Consider the following 13,911-nt stretch of genomic DNA (forward strand, 5'->3'; position numbering starts at 1 on the left):
AAATCTATCAATTATAGCACGTTGCATTGGACATGAAAAGCTCAATTGTTCTCATGAATTCTTTATTCATCCAACTAGGAACATTAATTCACAACAATGATATGTGATCAATTCTTGTTTAACTCCCTAATATCTTGCTGGCTCTTCAATTTCGTCCCTGCTTGAGGATATACAAATCGAATTGAAACCCACAAGTTTTTTTCCCAAAAAAAAAAAAAGCATAACCAATAAATTAAGCAAATTGAAGGGACACCCTAACCGTAGCCCCCAAGACTCGATTCTCCTAAACTTCTTGTCGTGTATAAACAAAAGAAGAAATACACGACAGGCCTTCATTAAGCACTTAACCCTCACCAGCTATATTAAGAAACAACTCGCACTAAATATCTCAATCATTAAAAATTGCAAGGGATTGTAGATATGGAGCATTGGAACAACCTGAATTAATTTTTCTGTCGCTCTTAATACTGCAAAGTACCATTCACACAAAAGCTTAGCAACAAACTAAAGCCATGGAACAGAAAACGTAAACAAGCAAAATTGATTTCTACCTTCAATTATGATGCACATACAATGGGGCAAACTCTAGAGTATTACAACAACTAGAGTTGGTTGGAGAAAACCACATTTTAGGAGTTTGTCAGCTAAGTATGTAACAGAAAACACCTGAAATGCTTAAATTTGAAAAAACAAGGAAAAAAAATCCTTAAAAAAACACAGGAAATATATAAAGAAGGCAAAGTAAAAAATCTAAGATGCAGCAGGCGTCTCCTCGGCAGCTGTCTCAAAGGTTTCGCCAGCAACAAGATCTGGGACTTCATCGTCATCCTCCTCTTGTGCAGCGGTTGCACCAGGACCTGCTTCATGGGCCTGCTTCTGAAATTGCTCTGCTAGCTTCTTCAGGTTCTCCAAGTTATCTGGTCCTGCAGTTTTTATGTGGATAAACAGTCAGATAACTTTAAGCTAAAATGGGAACAAAGAAAAATATGATAAATCTATAAAATGAGATGAGAAGAGTCAAAGAACATACCTAAGTGGTTAATAATATTAGGAAGTATATCTTGCAACTCTGCAAAGGGCGAAGATAGAAAACTGAATGTCAATCTAAATTTTTATGAGGTTATAGATGCAAAGGCACAAACAGTTGAGTTGATCAATATTCAAACATTAATAAATGGGGAACCTAAGTCAAAAGAAAGTTCACGCCCTTAAAGCATACAAGATAGTTAATATCTAACTCCCATAGAGTGCAAGTTAGACCAACATTAAGGCATAAAAAAAGATACATACTCTTTGTTTGAGGAGCACCACTGACGACCCATGTGTTAGCAGCAATGGATGCTTGGACTGAAAAAAAAAAAAGAAAAAAAAGAAGAAAAGAAAGAAAGATGATAAGTATTAAATAATTTTATGTGGACACGCTAAAAAATAGGATAACATAATACAGCCAAAATACCATCACTGTACATTACCTTTAGGATTTAGAAATTGGATGACTACATCATCCTTGAAAATGTTGACCTCCTCAATTGCAGGGATCGCATTCACGCCTATTCTCTTCAAAGTACTCTGAAGCCTTTTGTCATCTGTGGTAGTCGTCTTGTGGACGGCCTTCTTCTTTCTATAATTGACAGACAATACAGCACAGAATTCAAAAATATAGTCCCATTACTCAGCAGCCTCATTCTATGCGATAAGCGATAGAACATTACAAGGCATCACTCAGACAACCATTCAACAAAAACTGATAGTGACAATATACCAAATCCAGAAAGTTGAAACAAAGAATTAGCAAAAGACAATATATAAGTGTCTAGTGAAGGATATGCCCCCAAAAAAAAAAAAAGCAAAAGAACATATGTTCATATAGTATTAAATCTGGTGCTGCAAACAAAAACAAGTAACTGTTACTATTCTTATAGCAACAAAAATCAAGAAACAATGGCTTCTTTCATGATTATAAGAAACACCATCAGAGATCAAGATATATGCCCACCTCCTCACAGTACCCTTCCCACCAGTTCGAACAGAACCAGCCATCTTCATCAGCTTTTCACGATTCATCTGTTTGAGGACACAAGCATAAAAACCCGGTAAATTTTTTTAATCAGAATTTATTTTCACCAGTAAGCTTTATTAGACTTGGTCTTGACATAATTAGAGAAAAGGAAATGACAATGTTACATAGAAGGGCTTAAAAAAGGTAAACTTTTTTTGTAAAAAGATCAAAGAAAAAGGGGGAAGAGGGTGCAGAGTGATCAATGGATAAGATTAAAATTGCAATATCATGCCATCAGGTGTTATACACCCCCGAACCCAGACACACAGTGAAAGCAAGGATGAATTGGTACACTCACTGACTCACACACACACACACACACACACACACACATAGAGAAGAAAAGAATGAAAAGACAGCATAAGCACACATATGCATGCACTTGAACAGATCGATGGCAATATTTGATTGACGCTAAGGTTAGACTTGAAACTTTTACGCCTTCTAATACTGTATAATAGGATCAGGATGAGACTAACATTGATTGAACTCGTGGAGTAGATCATACTACCATATAAAAACACCACACAAAATTTTAATTAAAAAAATTATATGATAATTTGTGTAATCAACTAGTTGGTAGTTTATATCTGAAATGCATATTCTATGTTAGTTTTTGGACTTAATGATGGGGCATCAAACAATTTTAGAAGGATGAAAAATCAAGACAAGAACATTTGATTCAATGATGATGATGATTGTAAGAAAATCATTATAAGTAACATTAGTTTTAATTGATACCAGGGGTAATCAATCCTCTTCATCTATTCCCACCCACTTCGGTGCATATGTGTGCATAGCGAATAGCCTCCCCCCAAAATTCACAAAGCCTACGCTAACACCATCTTTAGTTTCAACTACTACTAAAAATACCTCCCAATCAAATGATTCATAATAGAAATTATATCTCTAGGGACTAGGAGAGCCTTTACTTCCATAAATTCCCAATAGCTTAATCCAATGAAGCAAAAATTACCAAAAGCCCACAGAATACTCTTAACACGGTTCAAGGTAGATAATGGATGAGAAGTTTAACATTTGTAAATAGGAAAGGATGTGAACGTAGGTCTCAAAAACTTCAAAATAACACAAATACTTTAGTGAGCGTGTGTAAAAGCCTCAATGCATTATTTTCCAAACAAACTTAATTGAGCTTCAGCCCCAGGCACCATATCATCGGCAAACAATTAACAACACTAGCAAATCTCGGTGTGCATTTTAAAATCTACCCTGCAGCAGGAGATGAAGTATTTGGTCCAGAATCTTCAAAGAAAATAAATAATCCTTATAAATAGCTTCAGTTAAATCCCGGGGTAAGTTTCTGTAAGAAACGTCCCTAACCGCTAATTCTCAATAGAAAACACCTTAAGTTCCTCAACTTCAATGGCCTAAGGAACGCCCGAGCTCAGCATTTCACTAACACACCATACTATAATAGAAGTGTTCACCGATACAAAATTGACAAGTTTACGATATGAAGAAACAAACACAAAACCAAAACCCCAGCTAAATCCCGCTTCTAGAAATCGACCGATTCCAAAATCCCAAAATCAAGACGAGAGAATCAATACATCCCTTCTTCAGTTGGGAGCTCATAAGGAGACCCAAATATATACTAAAACCATCACAAAACAATCGACAAAGCCAATCCATGTCAGTTCAACGCCAGAGATGAGACCCATAGTAATAAGAAGTTCTCAGTCAAATTGATAAAACCGAAACGACATCAGAAGCATAAATTTGAACAAAAAAGTCTGTACCTTTCAAAAATTTCTTAGAAACTCTTGCTCGAATCTTCAGCCAGATGAATCGCTCGGTGAAATGGAAGACCTAGCCATAAAAGGAGAGGAGGACTATCTGCTTTATATCGAGACCCGCAAAAACCCCTTTTCCAATCAAAACCCTACATTTCAGGGTCGGGTTAGTCCGACTTGAATGAGTATCCATTACGGAAGCCCAATCTGTGATCCGAATGAAATGGGTGATTACGAGGAAATAGTCCATCTTTGTATTGGACTGCACCGACTTGCCTCCATTTTTTTGAAGTCCAAATGCTTTCCCTTATTTGCCAATGCCAAGTTCGAGCTCACTAACTCGGCTTGCGTGATTGTTATGATGTTTATTATTATTATAATAATAATAATAATAATACTCCCTCCGTTCCTTATTATAAGAGACAAATAATCAAATTACGTTGATCAAAAAATTAGTTGAGGACAATTAATATGTAAAAAGTATAATATTTTTTCCAACAATGCCCCTATTAATAAGGAGAGAGAGTATGAGAGAGAACAATTAAATTATTAAAAAAAAGAGAAGTGGGAGGGAGAGAGAATATGAGTTGGAGACAAAATAAATAGGGGTAAAATAGGAAATCAATACCAAAAACTAGAGACAACTTTTAAGTGTCTCTTATATATGGGAACATGCTATAAGCATCAAATGTCTCTTATAATAAGGAACGGAGGGAGTAACTAATACTACCTCCGATCCTTAATATAAGATCCTGTTTGACTTTTATTTTGTTCCTAGATACAAGACCCCAATCCACTTTGTCTCTCATATTTATACTTTTTTTTTTCAAAGTAACCCTTCTAACAATGATAGTTCTAGTTAATACATTTGATTAGCAAGGATATTTTAGGAAAGACAACATCTGTTTAGGACAAATAACTAACTCAACTTACTTCCTTAATCTCCTCAAATTAGTCAACTGGCTCTTATAATTAGGACCGAAGGTAGTAACTAATAGCAGCTCACATGCCATTGGGAGTTGAGTCTGGGAAGAAAAAAAAAAGCCGATCACTTGTAATATAATAAACCGATATTAAAATTTTTATTTAGAGAGGTATTCTATTTAATGCCTAACAGTACCTCAAATAGAATTATCTTCAATAGGAAAATACCTATGCTTCAGCAAAAAAAAAATGGCAGCTCACATTTAGTGCTCAACAATGCCTTAAATAGGATTGCCTCAAACAAAAAAATACTTACTTAGAGAAGAAAATAATAATAACTAATAACACCATAAAATATTTTGTTAGGTGCATTCAGCACCCTAGAATATTTTTATGGTGTATCATGCACCTTGAGAAATTTTTTTAAGTGAATCTAATATTTTAAAATATTTTATAGTTTATCTAGCATTTGAAATATTTTGATTCACTAACTAGGCTTGTGTATCAACAGGGTTAGGTCTAGCAAAAAAAAGACTAATTTTTCACAACGTAGTGAACTAAGGTTCAAATCCCTGTTAGAAAAGATGATTTAGTTCTCGACAGTGCCTTAAACAAGATTGTATCTAATAGGAGGATATCTGTGCTTACCAGAAAAAACTGGGCTTGTGTGATTGCCATGATGTTTATTATTATAATAATAACTAACAACACCACAAAATATTTTATTAGGTGCATTCATCATCTTAAAATATTTTGATGGTGTATCATGCAACTTGAGGATTTTTTTTTTAAAAGTACATTCAGTATCTTAAAGTATTTTATAATTCATCTAGCATTTGAAATTTTTTCAGGATGTGCTCAACCGTCAACAATATAAAAAATACTAAAAAATATTTTATATACTTAATATACATTCATTTAATGACATGTTAAGAAGTTGATGATGAAATTAAAATTATTCATGAAATAATAATTCAAAAGAATGATTGTTTCTTTAAAAAAAAGTAATACATTAAAAGTAAAATTACACTGAAAAAATTATTTCAGAATACTAAATATAATATAATATGTTAATCCTAAAGAAATATACATACCGACAAATCAGCAAACGACAAATTAATCTCCCGGAATGCTTTATTCTCACTGCAATTCTTACGTGGACTTGCACTGGAGCGGGAAAGTTGGTAACTTTGGCTAACTTTCTGCAAAGCATTGCGATTTATATTCATGAAAATGGAGACCTTATCCGAAATAGAAGACCAAATCGGGAGATAAGGACTACCCCCCCCCCCCCAAAAAAACAAAAAAACCAAAAAAACAAAAGTGGACCTTTTTTCCCTTGTAGTCTTTATCATCATCATCATCATCATCAATTTTTCCCTTGTAATCGAACCACACAAAATATATGAAATTCACATTTGAGACCAACTAATTCTATTTATTACCAGCATTTTCAAATTAAGTACCCTCATCCTTAATGTTAGTGTTATTTTTCTAATTTTTTTATTTAATTCAAGCAAATTAATAAACATAAGTAAACTACTTAATTATAACAAGTGTGATCTAATCTGCCTAAAATAATATGACACAATATTAGATTATATATCAGTTTATATTTTAGATAAATTAATTTATAAAAAATAATAAATATGAGAAATAGAATAAATTAATATTTTATATTAAGAATTAAAATTTACTCCTAACTAAATCCTGCATCTAGGACCAGATGGATGTGATTTTTAGAGATAATTAATATGCAAGTCCTTATAGTTTCAACTATTTTTTAATCAGATCCTTATAATTTTTTTTTATTAGACCTTATAATTTCACATGTTTTTAATCACGTCCTTATAATTTTTTTTATCAAGTCCTTGTTATTTTATCTTATTTTTGATTAGGTTCTTGTAGTTTTTATTCTTTATTCTATAAATAATAAATTATTATAACAATTTTATGTTAATATTCTTTTAAATTTTTAGTTAAACATATATAGTATTTATTTTTTAATTCTAATTTTTATAATTATAAAATTCAAATTATAATAATAAAATTTTCTGAAATTGGAATATAATTATAAATAATTTATAATTAAGTATAATTGATTATTCTGATTAATTATTCATAACTAAATGATTATATTAATTATTCTGTCCAATTATATTATTATTAATTTAAAAATGAAATTAATTTAAAGCATAAAGTTAATAAATAATTTTTTTTAAAACTACAAAGGACCTAATTAAAAAATAAGTAAAATTATAAAGACCTGACAAAAAGGAAAAAAAAATAGAAGGATCTAATTAAAAACATGTAAAAATAAAATGATCTGATAAAAAGAAAATTTTTTATAAAGACTTGATTAAAAATCAGATGAAGCTATAAGGACCCAGAGAATAATTATTCCTAATTTTTATTTGAATTTCTTCAATCTTTGTTTCCATTTGTTGTCCAATATATGTTCCGAATGGATCCTATCTTCTTCTTCTTCTTTTTATCTTGTTTTCCTTCTCAAACTCTCATCTCCACCTATAGATAGAACAATGAATGGTTCAAATATAATATTTTATACAACTATAATTATAATTTATAAACTTAATCTTTTTCGTGCTTTTTATATTGTAACATGGATTATGCAAGTCAATTTTTAACGGTGTTAATTTATTTACTTATTTTTATACTAATATTTTTTGTAAAACATTAAATTTGAACTATCCATTTCTTATATCAGGAAAGGATGGAGATCAAACTTTGGAAGAAAAGAAAAAGAAGGGAAGGGAGAGGAATTGAATTTTGAATCCATTCCAGAGATGATTCGATGTTGCATTATAATATTGATACTTAGGGGGTGTTTGGATAGAAGCAAAATTATAGTTTTGAAAGTACTTTTACAGTATACAAAATAAATATATGGAGGGATTTGTCTCGATTTACAAAAAAATAATTTTGAAAAACACTTTTAACTTAACCCAAACACCCTAAATTTAAAAAGGTCAATAGAAATAAGTTGAGTATAATATATTCTTTGGTTCTATCCTCCACAACACAGCTAAATGACAATCAATTTAAGATTATAAATTATAATTGTGCCAACTGCCAAGCATATCAATCGCTCCATTTTTTGGGAAGCGTTTTATTGGAAGACTTGGCAAGATTTTGCAGATTCGTTGACGCACGCCATTTTATTTTCCCTTGTTTGTGTTATTTTGATAAAATGATGTATATACTGTCTAAATTTTATTAAATATTTATAATTTATAAATTTTTAACATAATAAAATATGTTATCAATATTTTAATAATGGATTGATAATTATTACTCCTTAGATCTTGTTTGTAGGACATTTTATTATGCTTCATATAGATAAAAACACATTAAACTAATATGTCTCAAAATATAACAATATTTTAATTTTACCCTTATTTAATATATGCACTTTAAAAAATACCAATTAATTTACTCGCTCTAGTTCTTTTTATATGATCCCAAAATTTGAATTGGTATGGTCCTTTTTATAAGATCTTGAACTGAGTCAAAGCTACTACAATGTAATAAATGAATGACAAAATATTACATTCATACTAAAAATTAAATGATGTGATATATAAATAAGATAAAAAAATTCTCCCTTTGTTTTATAAATAGGAATGTGGACACTTTAGTTATTTTTATTATCATTATTTTTTAAAATTAAATACTTTAATTTTTTGACCATGAATATAATATTTTAATTCCCCTTACATTTTAGCTTAATAATATGAACCTCCCTTCTATTTTAAAAGATACATTTAAATCTAAACCGGCCAAATTTTTTAATTATAATTTATATTAGAATCTTTTTAATCAATGTAAGCCCATCTTTTTGCAAGAATGTAAACCTATTAATTTATATTAATTATTAATTATTCAGTATTAAATCTATTAATTATTTAGTTGTTTATTGTTATTATTATTTTGCCAACTGTTTATTATTGTTAATTAAAATGTAATATTAATTTAAATCTAAGGGTAAATTATACAACCCCCTAAATTATACTCCATCCATCTCTTTTCATAAGAAACAACTGTCATTACCCTCTTATTCCTAAATGAAAGCAACATTTACAAGTTGTTTTAATTTTTTGTAACAAATTTTTTATTTTGTCCCATTAATTACTTATTTTAATACTTAATATATTTATTATTTCATTTTCCAAACAATTATCTCTCTTTATCCACATTTTTTTTTAATTCTTTTTCTTTTATAGTGTTTTCCATTATAATAATTTTCTTATTCACTTTCTTATACTTTCTATCTCTCCTATAAATAAGGATATTTTTAAAAATTTAATTGTTATCTATTTATTATTTTTAACTAATTTTTTTTTACCTAAATGACGAAATTTGTTTAAAGTTGTTTATAAAAAAAAAAAAAAGCACACCCCATCATATCTCTTCCGATCTTCCCCATTCAATTCAATTTTATAATGAAATTAAGGAACACACGTGGTGAGAGAATCAGCATGCCTCTCCCAAAGGCTAACCGCAATTGTCCTCTTCTCTCGGTGTCTCAAATGGCCGTCTTTGTCAAATGCCTGCGATTTCTCAGCCATTTTGCTGATATTTACAGGTTGGGTTAATATAATTTTAGTTTTTAAAAATTTATTCCCATTTTGATTTTAGGCTCTCAAAACATAAAATAGTTCAAATTTTTATTAGATTATAAATAAAAAGAAATTTAAAGATCAAAACTTATAATTTAAAACTTAAGAAATTAAAATAAAAATAAATTTGAAGAACAAAAACTTGTAACAATCTCGTTTGAAAATTGGTCTCAGTTCGTGATTGAGGGGGATCAGATTAGTTGTTATTTGCTGTAAAATAATAGTCTCTACTTTCTTATATTTCTTAAATGGATCTTTCTCAGCTTCTCTATGCTCTCTTTCTTCATCTTCTTCTATTGAGGAGGTGTTTGAATGGAATCAAAACTATAGTTTTAAAAATATTTTTATAATGTACGAAATAAATATGTGGAGGAGTTTGATTCGTTGTTTGAACTTTTAAATGCTTCTAAACACCCCCGAGTCATATAGGGTTTGGAAACGCATTTAAAAACGCTTATAAATATATTTTATGTAAGTTAAAACAAAATTTTTCTAACATATTTATCTCATATTCGTAAATTATGATTAAAAAATTACTTATGACTTATTTCAAACAAGCACATAAACAGTCCAACCATGTGGACCCATGTGGGATGAGCCGTTAACATAACCATTCAATGGCATCCAACCAATATTCTAAAATATTTTTAGTGTATTTAATATTTTAAAATATTTTTTCAGTATTAATACCTAGTAAGTTGGATGTCTACTACTTTTGCGTGTTATTTTTAAAAAATAACGCAATACACTAGACATTAATTTAGAATATTAGATGCTATAAAAAGAACATACCGATTGGCACCGAAAAATATTTTTGGTGCCTTAAAAATTATTTTAGAACAGTTGAAACAAAGGCCAAAAAAAAAAAAAAAGTGGTTAGCTTCATTTTCACACCCAGAACGGTTTTGTTTTTGTGCAGGCCGGGGGAGAAGAGGATGGGAGGGGCATAGTAGGAAAGTCAGAACCTCGTGTACGTTTTGTCTACGCCCGAAGAAATCAATCATATGATTCGCTTCAGAGAAAGACGGTGAGGAATCTCTCGCTGAGATACCACAATTATGTCCATTGTCAGCGTCACTACTCCGTCCTCGCTTCCGTCCCAAAGGTGAGATACGTCTGGCTCTTTAATTCCCCACTTTTTTGTTCGACTTCTGGTGGTAAATCTGCATGCAATATCTTGAATCCTCGTTGGGATTTCTTCGGATTTAGATCTGCTTCAAGTAACTGAAGCCGAGTGGATTTGAACTTATATGCTATCAGATTAGTCGAGCCTATATACAGATTTTTTGGCTTGAGTTTGACTTGCTTTGACGCTTCTGAACTCACTTTGTTTCTGACTTACTGCTGGAAGCTTTCGATCCCTTTTCATTATATGCACATTATAATAATATATTTGAATTTCAACTATGGAGATATTGAGCTATCTGCTTTGTTTCCAACTTGAAATTATTTATAAGAGATTATGCGCGTTTCTCATTTCTCAGTTCTCACTGTAGCCTTTTTTTTTTTTTTGTTAGCTGACTTGTGTTTTCTCGAATGCTCTCTAGTTGTTTTTCCAAAGCAGTTATATTTTCATTCCTGAAATGCTTTTGCTTTAATGTTTTGTGTATCCTGCTTATGTCAAACTCTTAAATCCTCCTACCTAGCTGACTATGAAATTTCTATGAAGTCTTCAATATGTACATATAATAGCTGCTTGTCTTACCACTCTTCTCCACCTTTGGAGTATATTGTGAGTTGGTCTAGGAGGAGGGTGAAAAATAACGAATAAAGATATTTAAGTAATTTGGAGGTAGGATGATTTATTCGTATGACCTTCTTGACTGGTTCAATACTTTTGGTTAATAAAAAAGGTGACTTCATCTTCTGGACTGATGATGTATCTGTGTTTCTATGATTGACACTTGTGCTAACACCTGAACTGGTCATGCACCATGGTAGAAAAACTTTTATCCTTTCGAGTGTTTAAACTACAGGCGAAGCCAGAAGCTTAGAGAGATTGAACATTCTTCCATTCTTTCCATTGCAAAATGGAGTAACTTGTATTTGTCGCTTCATTACTTATCCTGCATGCTATAAAATTACTGATGGATCCATAGGCATACATGACTGAGGTATCGCATAGAAAAAGTGCTTACCGTGAGAGACAGAGAGCAGCCTGGGACAAATGGATGTAATATAGAATTATAGATGGTCTGACTGAAATCCGTGATTAGTTTTTGTTCTTTAAAAAATTACTCACTTCCATATTCTCATTCTTTACTTGCTGTTGCACATGTTGGTTCTGCAACATTTCTGCCTGTACTTGTTAACATACTTTTGTTCAGGCATTCAATTTTCATTAATCTTCTGCATTATCACCCCTTTCCCACTTATGCTGTGTCACATTACTATGTTGATTGTTGTCTTTTCCTCAGGTTACTAGGCAAAGTAGCATTGGTTACAGGAGGAGCTTCTGGAATTGGAGAAAGCATTGTCCGTCTATTCCACCTCCACGGTGCCAAAGTTTGCATTGTTGATGTACAAGACAACCTTGGTTCGCAGGTTGCAGAATCCCTTGGTGGAGACGCAAATGTTTGTTTCTTTCATTGTGATGTTACAGTAGAGGATGATGTTCGCTCTGCAGTGGACTTCACTGTGCGTAAATTCGGCACCCTCGACATTATAGTCAACAATGCTGGAATTTCTGGGTCGCCTGCTCCTGATATCCGCGAAGTGGATATGTCAGAATTTGAAAAGGTATTTAATATAAATGTGAAGGGAGTATTCCATGGGATGAAACATGCTGCAAGAGTTATGATTCCATTGAAGAAGGGATCAATCATATCCTTATCTAGTGTATCAAGTGCCACTGGGGGCATTGGACCACATGCTTACACAGGGTCCAAGCATGCTGTTTGGGGGCTCACAAAGAATGTTGCTGCTGAACTGGGGAAACATGGAATAAGAGTGAACTGTGTGGCACCATATGCTGTTTTCACCGGTTTGTCTTTGGCTCATTTGCATGAAGATGAGAGCACTGAGGATGCCATAGTTGGTTTTCGTTCATTTATTGGGCGAAATGCCAATTTGCAAGGGGTAGAATTGACTGCAAATGATGTGGCTAATGCGGTGCTCTTCTTGGCAAGTGATGATTCAAGGTATGTAAGCGGTCAGAACCTCATGGTTGATGGAGGCTTTACTAATGTTAACCACTCCCTTCGAGTCTTTCGATGATGAGTGGCTATTGTTTGTTATATTGTTAAGCCTCTGATAGCAGTTGTTCAACCAGGCTTATCTATCAATAAATTGGTCCAGGCCAATCAACTTCGTGTTTGATAGAATGGCCTTTATTTGTATTTTTACTACCATTAAATTTGAATCACGAGACTTGGCATGAGCTGAGAAGGGACTTATGCTAGCCAAGAGTAGATCCTGGGGGGGTTTTCGTGGAGAAGTAACAGTTGATGAGACGAATATCATGGCTAGTCGCTTCAGAGTGTGTGTGTGTGTTAGCTCCATTGTTGCTTAACTTTGCGACATTAACCCACAATATTTATAATCCCAGAAGCATAGTTTTTTTATGGGTTTGGCTTCTCTCTTGATCTTTTGGTTTTATTCCCTCCTAATGCACCATTTGATCCTTAGAGGCTTGAAACCAGTTTTCCAGCTTGAAAAGATGGAGAACATGTTACCTTCCTTTTTGTCCTCTTACTGATTATTCATAGCCTTGCCTCCTTGTCCCTGACCAGCTGTAGAGACCCTATAAGATGCACTGGCCTCCAATATTTTTTTTTTTAAATAAAAGAACAACTTCCATTATACGGACTTATAGTGGGCATTTAGCTTATTAGCATACAAAGGAGGATGAATAACACATAATAAAGAAGAAAATGGTGGGAACTTTACAGAGCAAAAACTGGTGGGAACTATCTGCAACGGTTGATATTATGTGCTTCTTTTTTTTTTTTTGGTGACAATTATGTGCTTCTATCTTGACAAGAATTGGCAGTGATGCATGTCCTCCTTTCCCAATGCCAAAACGAATTGGCTCATGGACCATTGAAAACTCTCTTCGCCTGCAAACATTTCTGAAATGTTGCAAGAGCTCAGGGACAATAAAATACTCTAGAAATTGTTAAAGAACAAATCAGTGTGGATAAATTTTAAAATTCTAATTCAGACTCCTTATATCATTTTGGAATTTTCAAATCTTGCAAAATTATACAAATGTTTTTTACTATTATTTTTCTTTTTTTTCCTTTAAATATTGCCACTTTAGCAGTTCTGGCCGTTGGAGTTCCAATGATGGGTCATTGGAGTTTCAATGACTACTTTTTCTTATGTATTGACTATTTTTTTTAACTATTGATTACGTTTGTTTTTAGAACTCTAATGACTATTTTTATTTAGCTACTGAGTACTCTAGTATTGTGAGTGACTATTTTTATTTTTAAAATTTTGGCAACTATTCTTGTTTAATTATTGACTACTCTATTTTCGTTATTAACACTTTTGTGTAAAAAATTCAAAGAATACTTTAAGTGTTGTTGGA

General features: G+C 32.0%; 2 protein-coding genes across 4 annotated transcripts; one reads left to right on the top strand and one right to left on the bottom strand.

Annotated features, from left to right (window-relative positions):
* Window positions 1–527: 527 nt before the first annotated feature.
* LOC114744891 (nascent polypeptide-associated complex subunit beta-like) lies at window positions 528–3,915 on the bottom strand. Of its 2 annotated transcripts, XM_028933038.1 has the most exons (6): window positions 3,820–3,915; window positions 1,997–2,064; window positions 1,473–1,621; window positions 1,291–1,347; window positions 1,031–1,069; window positions 751–923 (listed from the first exon to the last, which is right to left on the bottom strand). In XM_028933038.1, exons 2-6 carry the CDS (start codon window positions 2,062–2,064, stop codon window positions 751–753), a joined length of 486 nt encoding a protein of 161 aa, XP_028788871.1. In that variant the 5' UTR covers window positions 3,820–3,915. The 2 variants fall into 2 exon arrangements, with proteins under 2 accessions (XP_028788872.1, XP_028788871.1); XM_028933039.1 differs by lacking the exon at window positions 3,820–3,915 and having other exon boundaries at window positions 528–923.
* A 6,379-nt stretch (window positions 3,916–10,294) lies between these two features.
* On the top strand, window positions 10,295–12,939 carry LOC114744890 (xanthoxin dehydrogenase-like). 2 transcript variants are annotated; one of them, XM_028933037.1, is made up of 2 exons: window positions 10,295–10,404; window positions 11,795–12,939. In XM_028933037.1, the coding sequence occupies exons 1-2, from the start codon at window positions 10,382–10,384 to the stop codon at window positions 12,591–12,593; spliced, it is 822 nt and encodes a 273-aa protein (XP_028788870.1). In that variant the 5' UTR covers window positions 10,295–10,381; the 3' UTR covers window positions 12,594–12,939. The 2 variants fall into 2 exon arrangements, with proteins under 2 accessions (XP_028788870.1, XP_028788869.1); XM_028933036.1 differs by having other exon boundaries at window positions 10,309–10,482.
* Window positions 12,940–13,911: the final 972 nt, after the last annotated feature.

Source organism: Neltuma alba, unplaced genomic scaffold, assembly GCF_004799145.2.
Source record: "Neltuma alba isolate B1F8T4 unplaced genomic scaffold, ASM479914v2 tig00004468_pilon, whole genome shotgun sequence".
Lineage (NCBI taxonomy): Eukaryota > Viridiplantae > Streptophyta > Magnoliopsida > Fabales > Fabaceae > Neltuma > Neltuma alba.

What these genes read in the sequence shown, in the direction of transcription:
- LOC114744891 (XM_028933039.1), bottom strand. Translation starts at nt 2,064, where the DNA reads ATGAATCGTGAAAAGCTGATGAAGATGGCTGGTTCTGTTCGAACTGGT. An exon ending in CCAATTTCTAAATCCTAAAG is followed by an intron (nt 1,348 to 1,472) that starts GTAATGTACAGT and finishes TTTTTTTTTCAG; the next exon opens with TCCAAGCATCCATTGCTGCT. An exon ending in TGGTGCTCCTCAAACAAAGA is followed by an intron (nt 1,070 to 1,290) that starts GTATGTATCTTT and finishes CGCCCTTTGCAG; the next exon opens with AGTTGCAAGATATACTTCCT.
- LOC114744890 (XM_028933036.1), top strand. Translation starts at nt 10,436, where the DNA reads ATGTCCATTGTCAGCGTCACTACTCCGTCCTCGCTTCCGTCCCAAAG. An exon ending in TCCTCGCTTCCGTCCCAAAG is followed by an intron (nt 10,483 to 11,794) that starts GTGAGATACGTC and finishes TCTTTTCCTCAG; the next exon opens with GTTACTAGGCAAAGTAGCAT.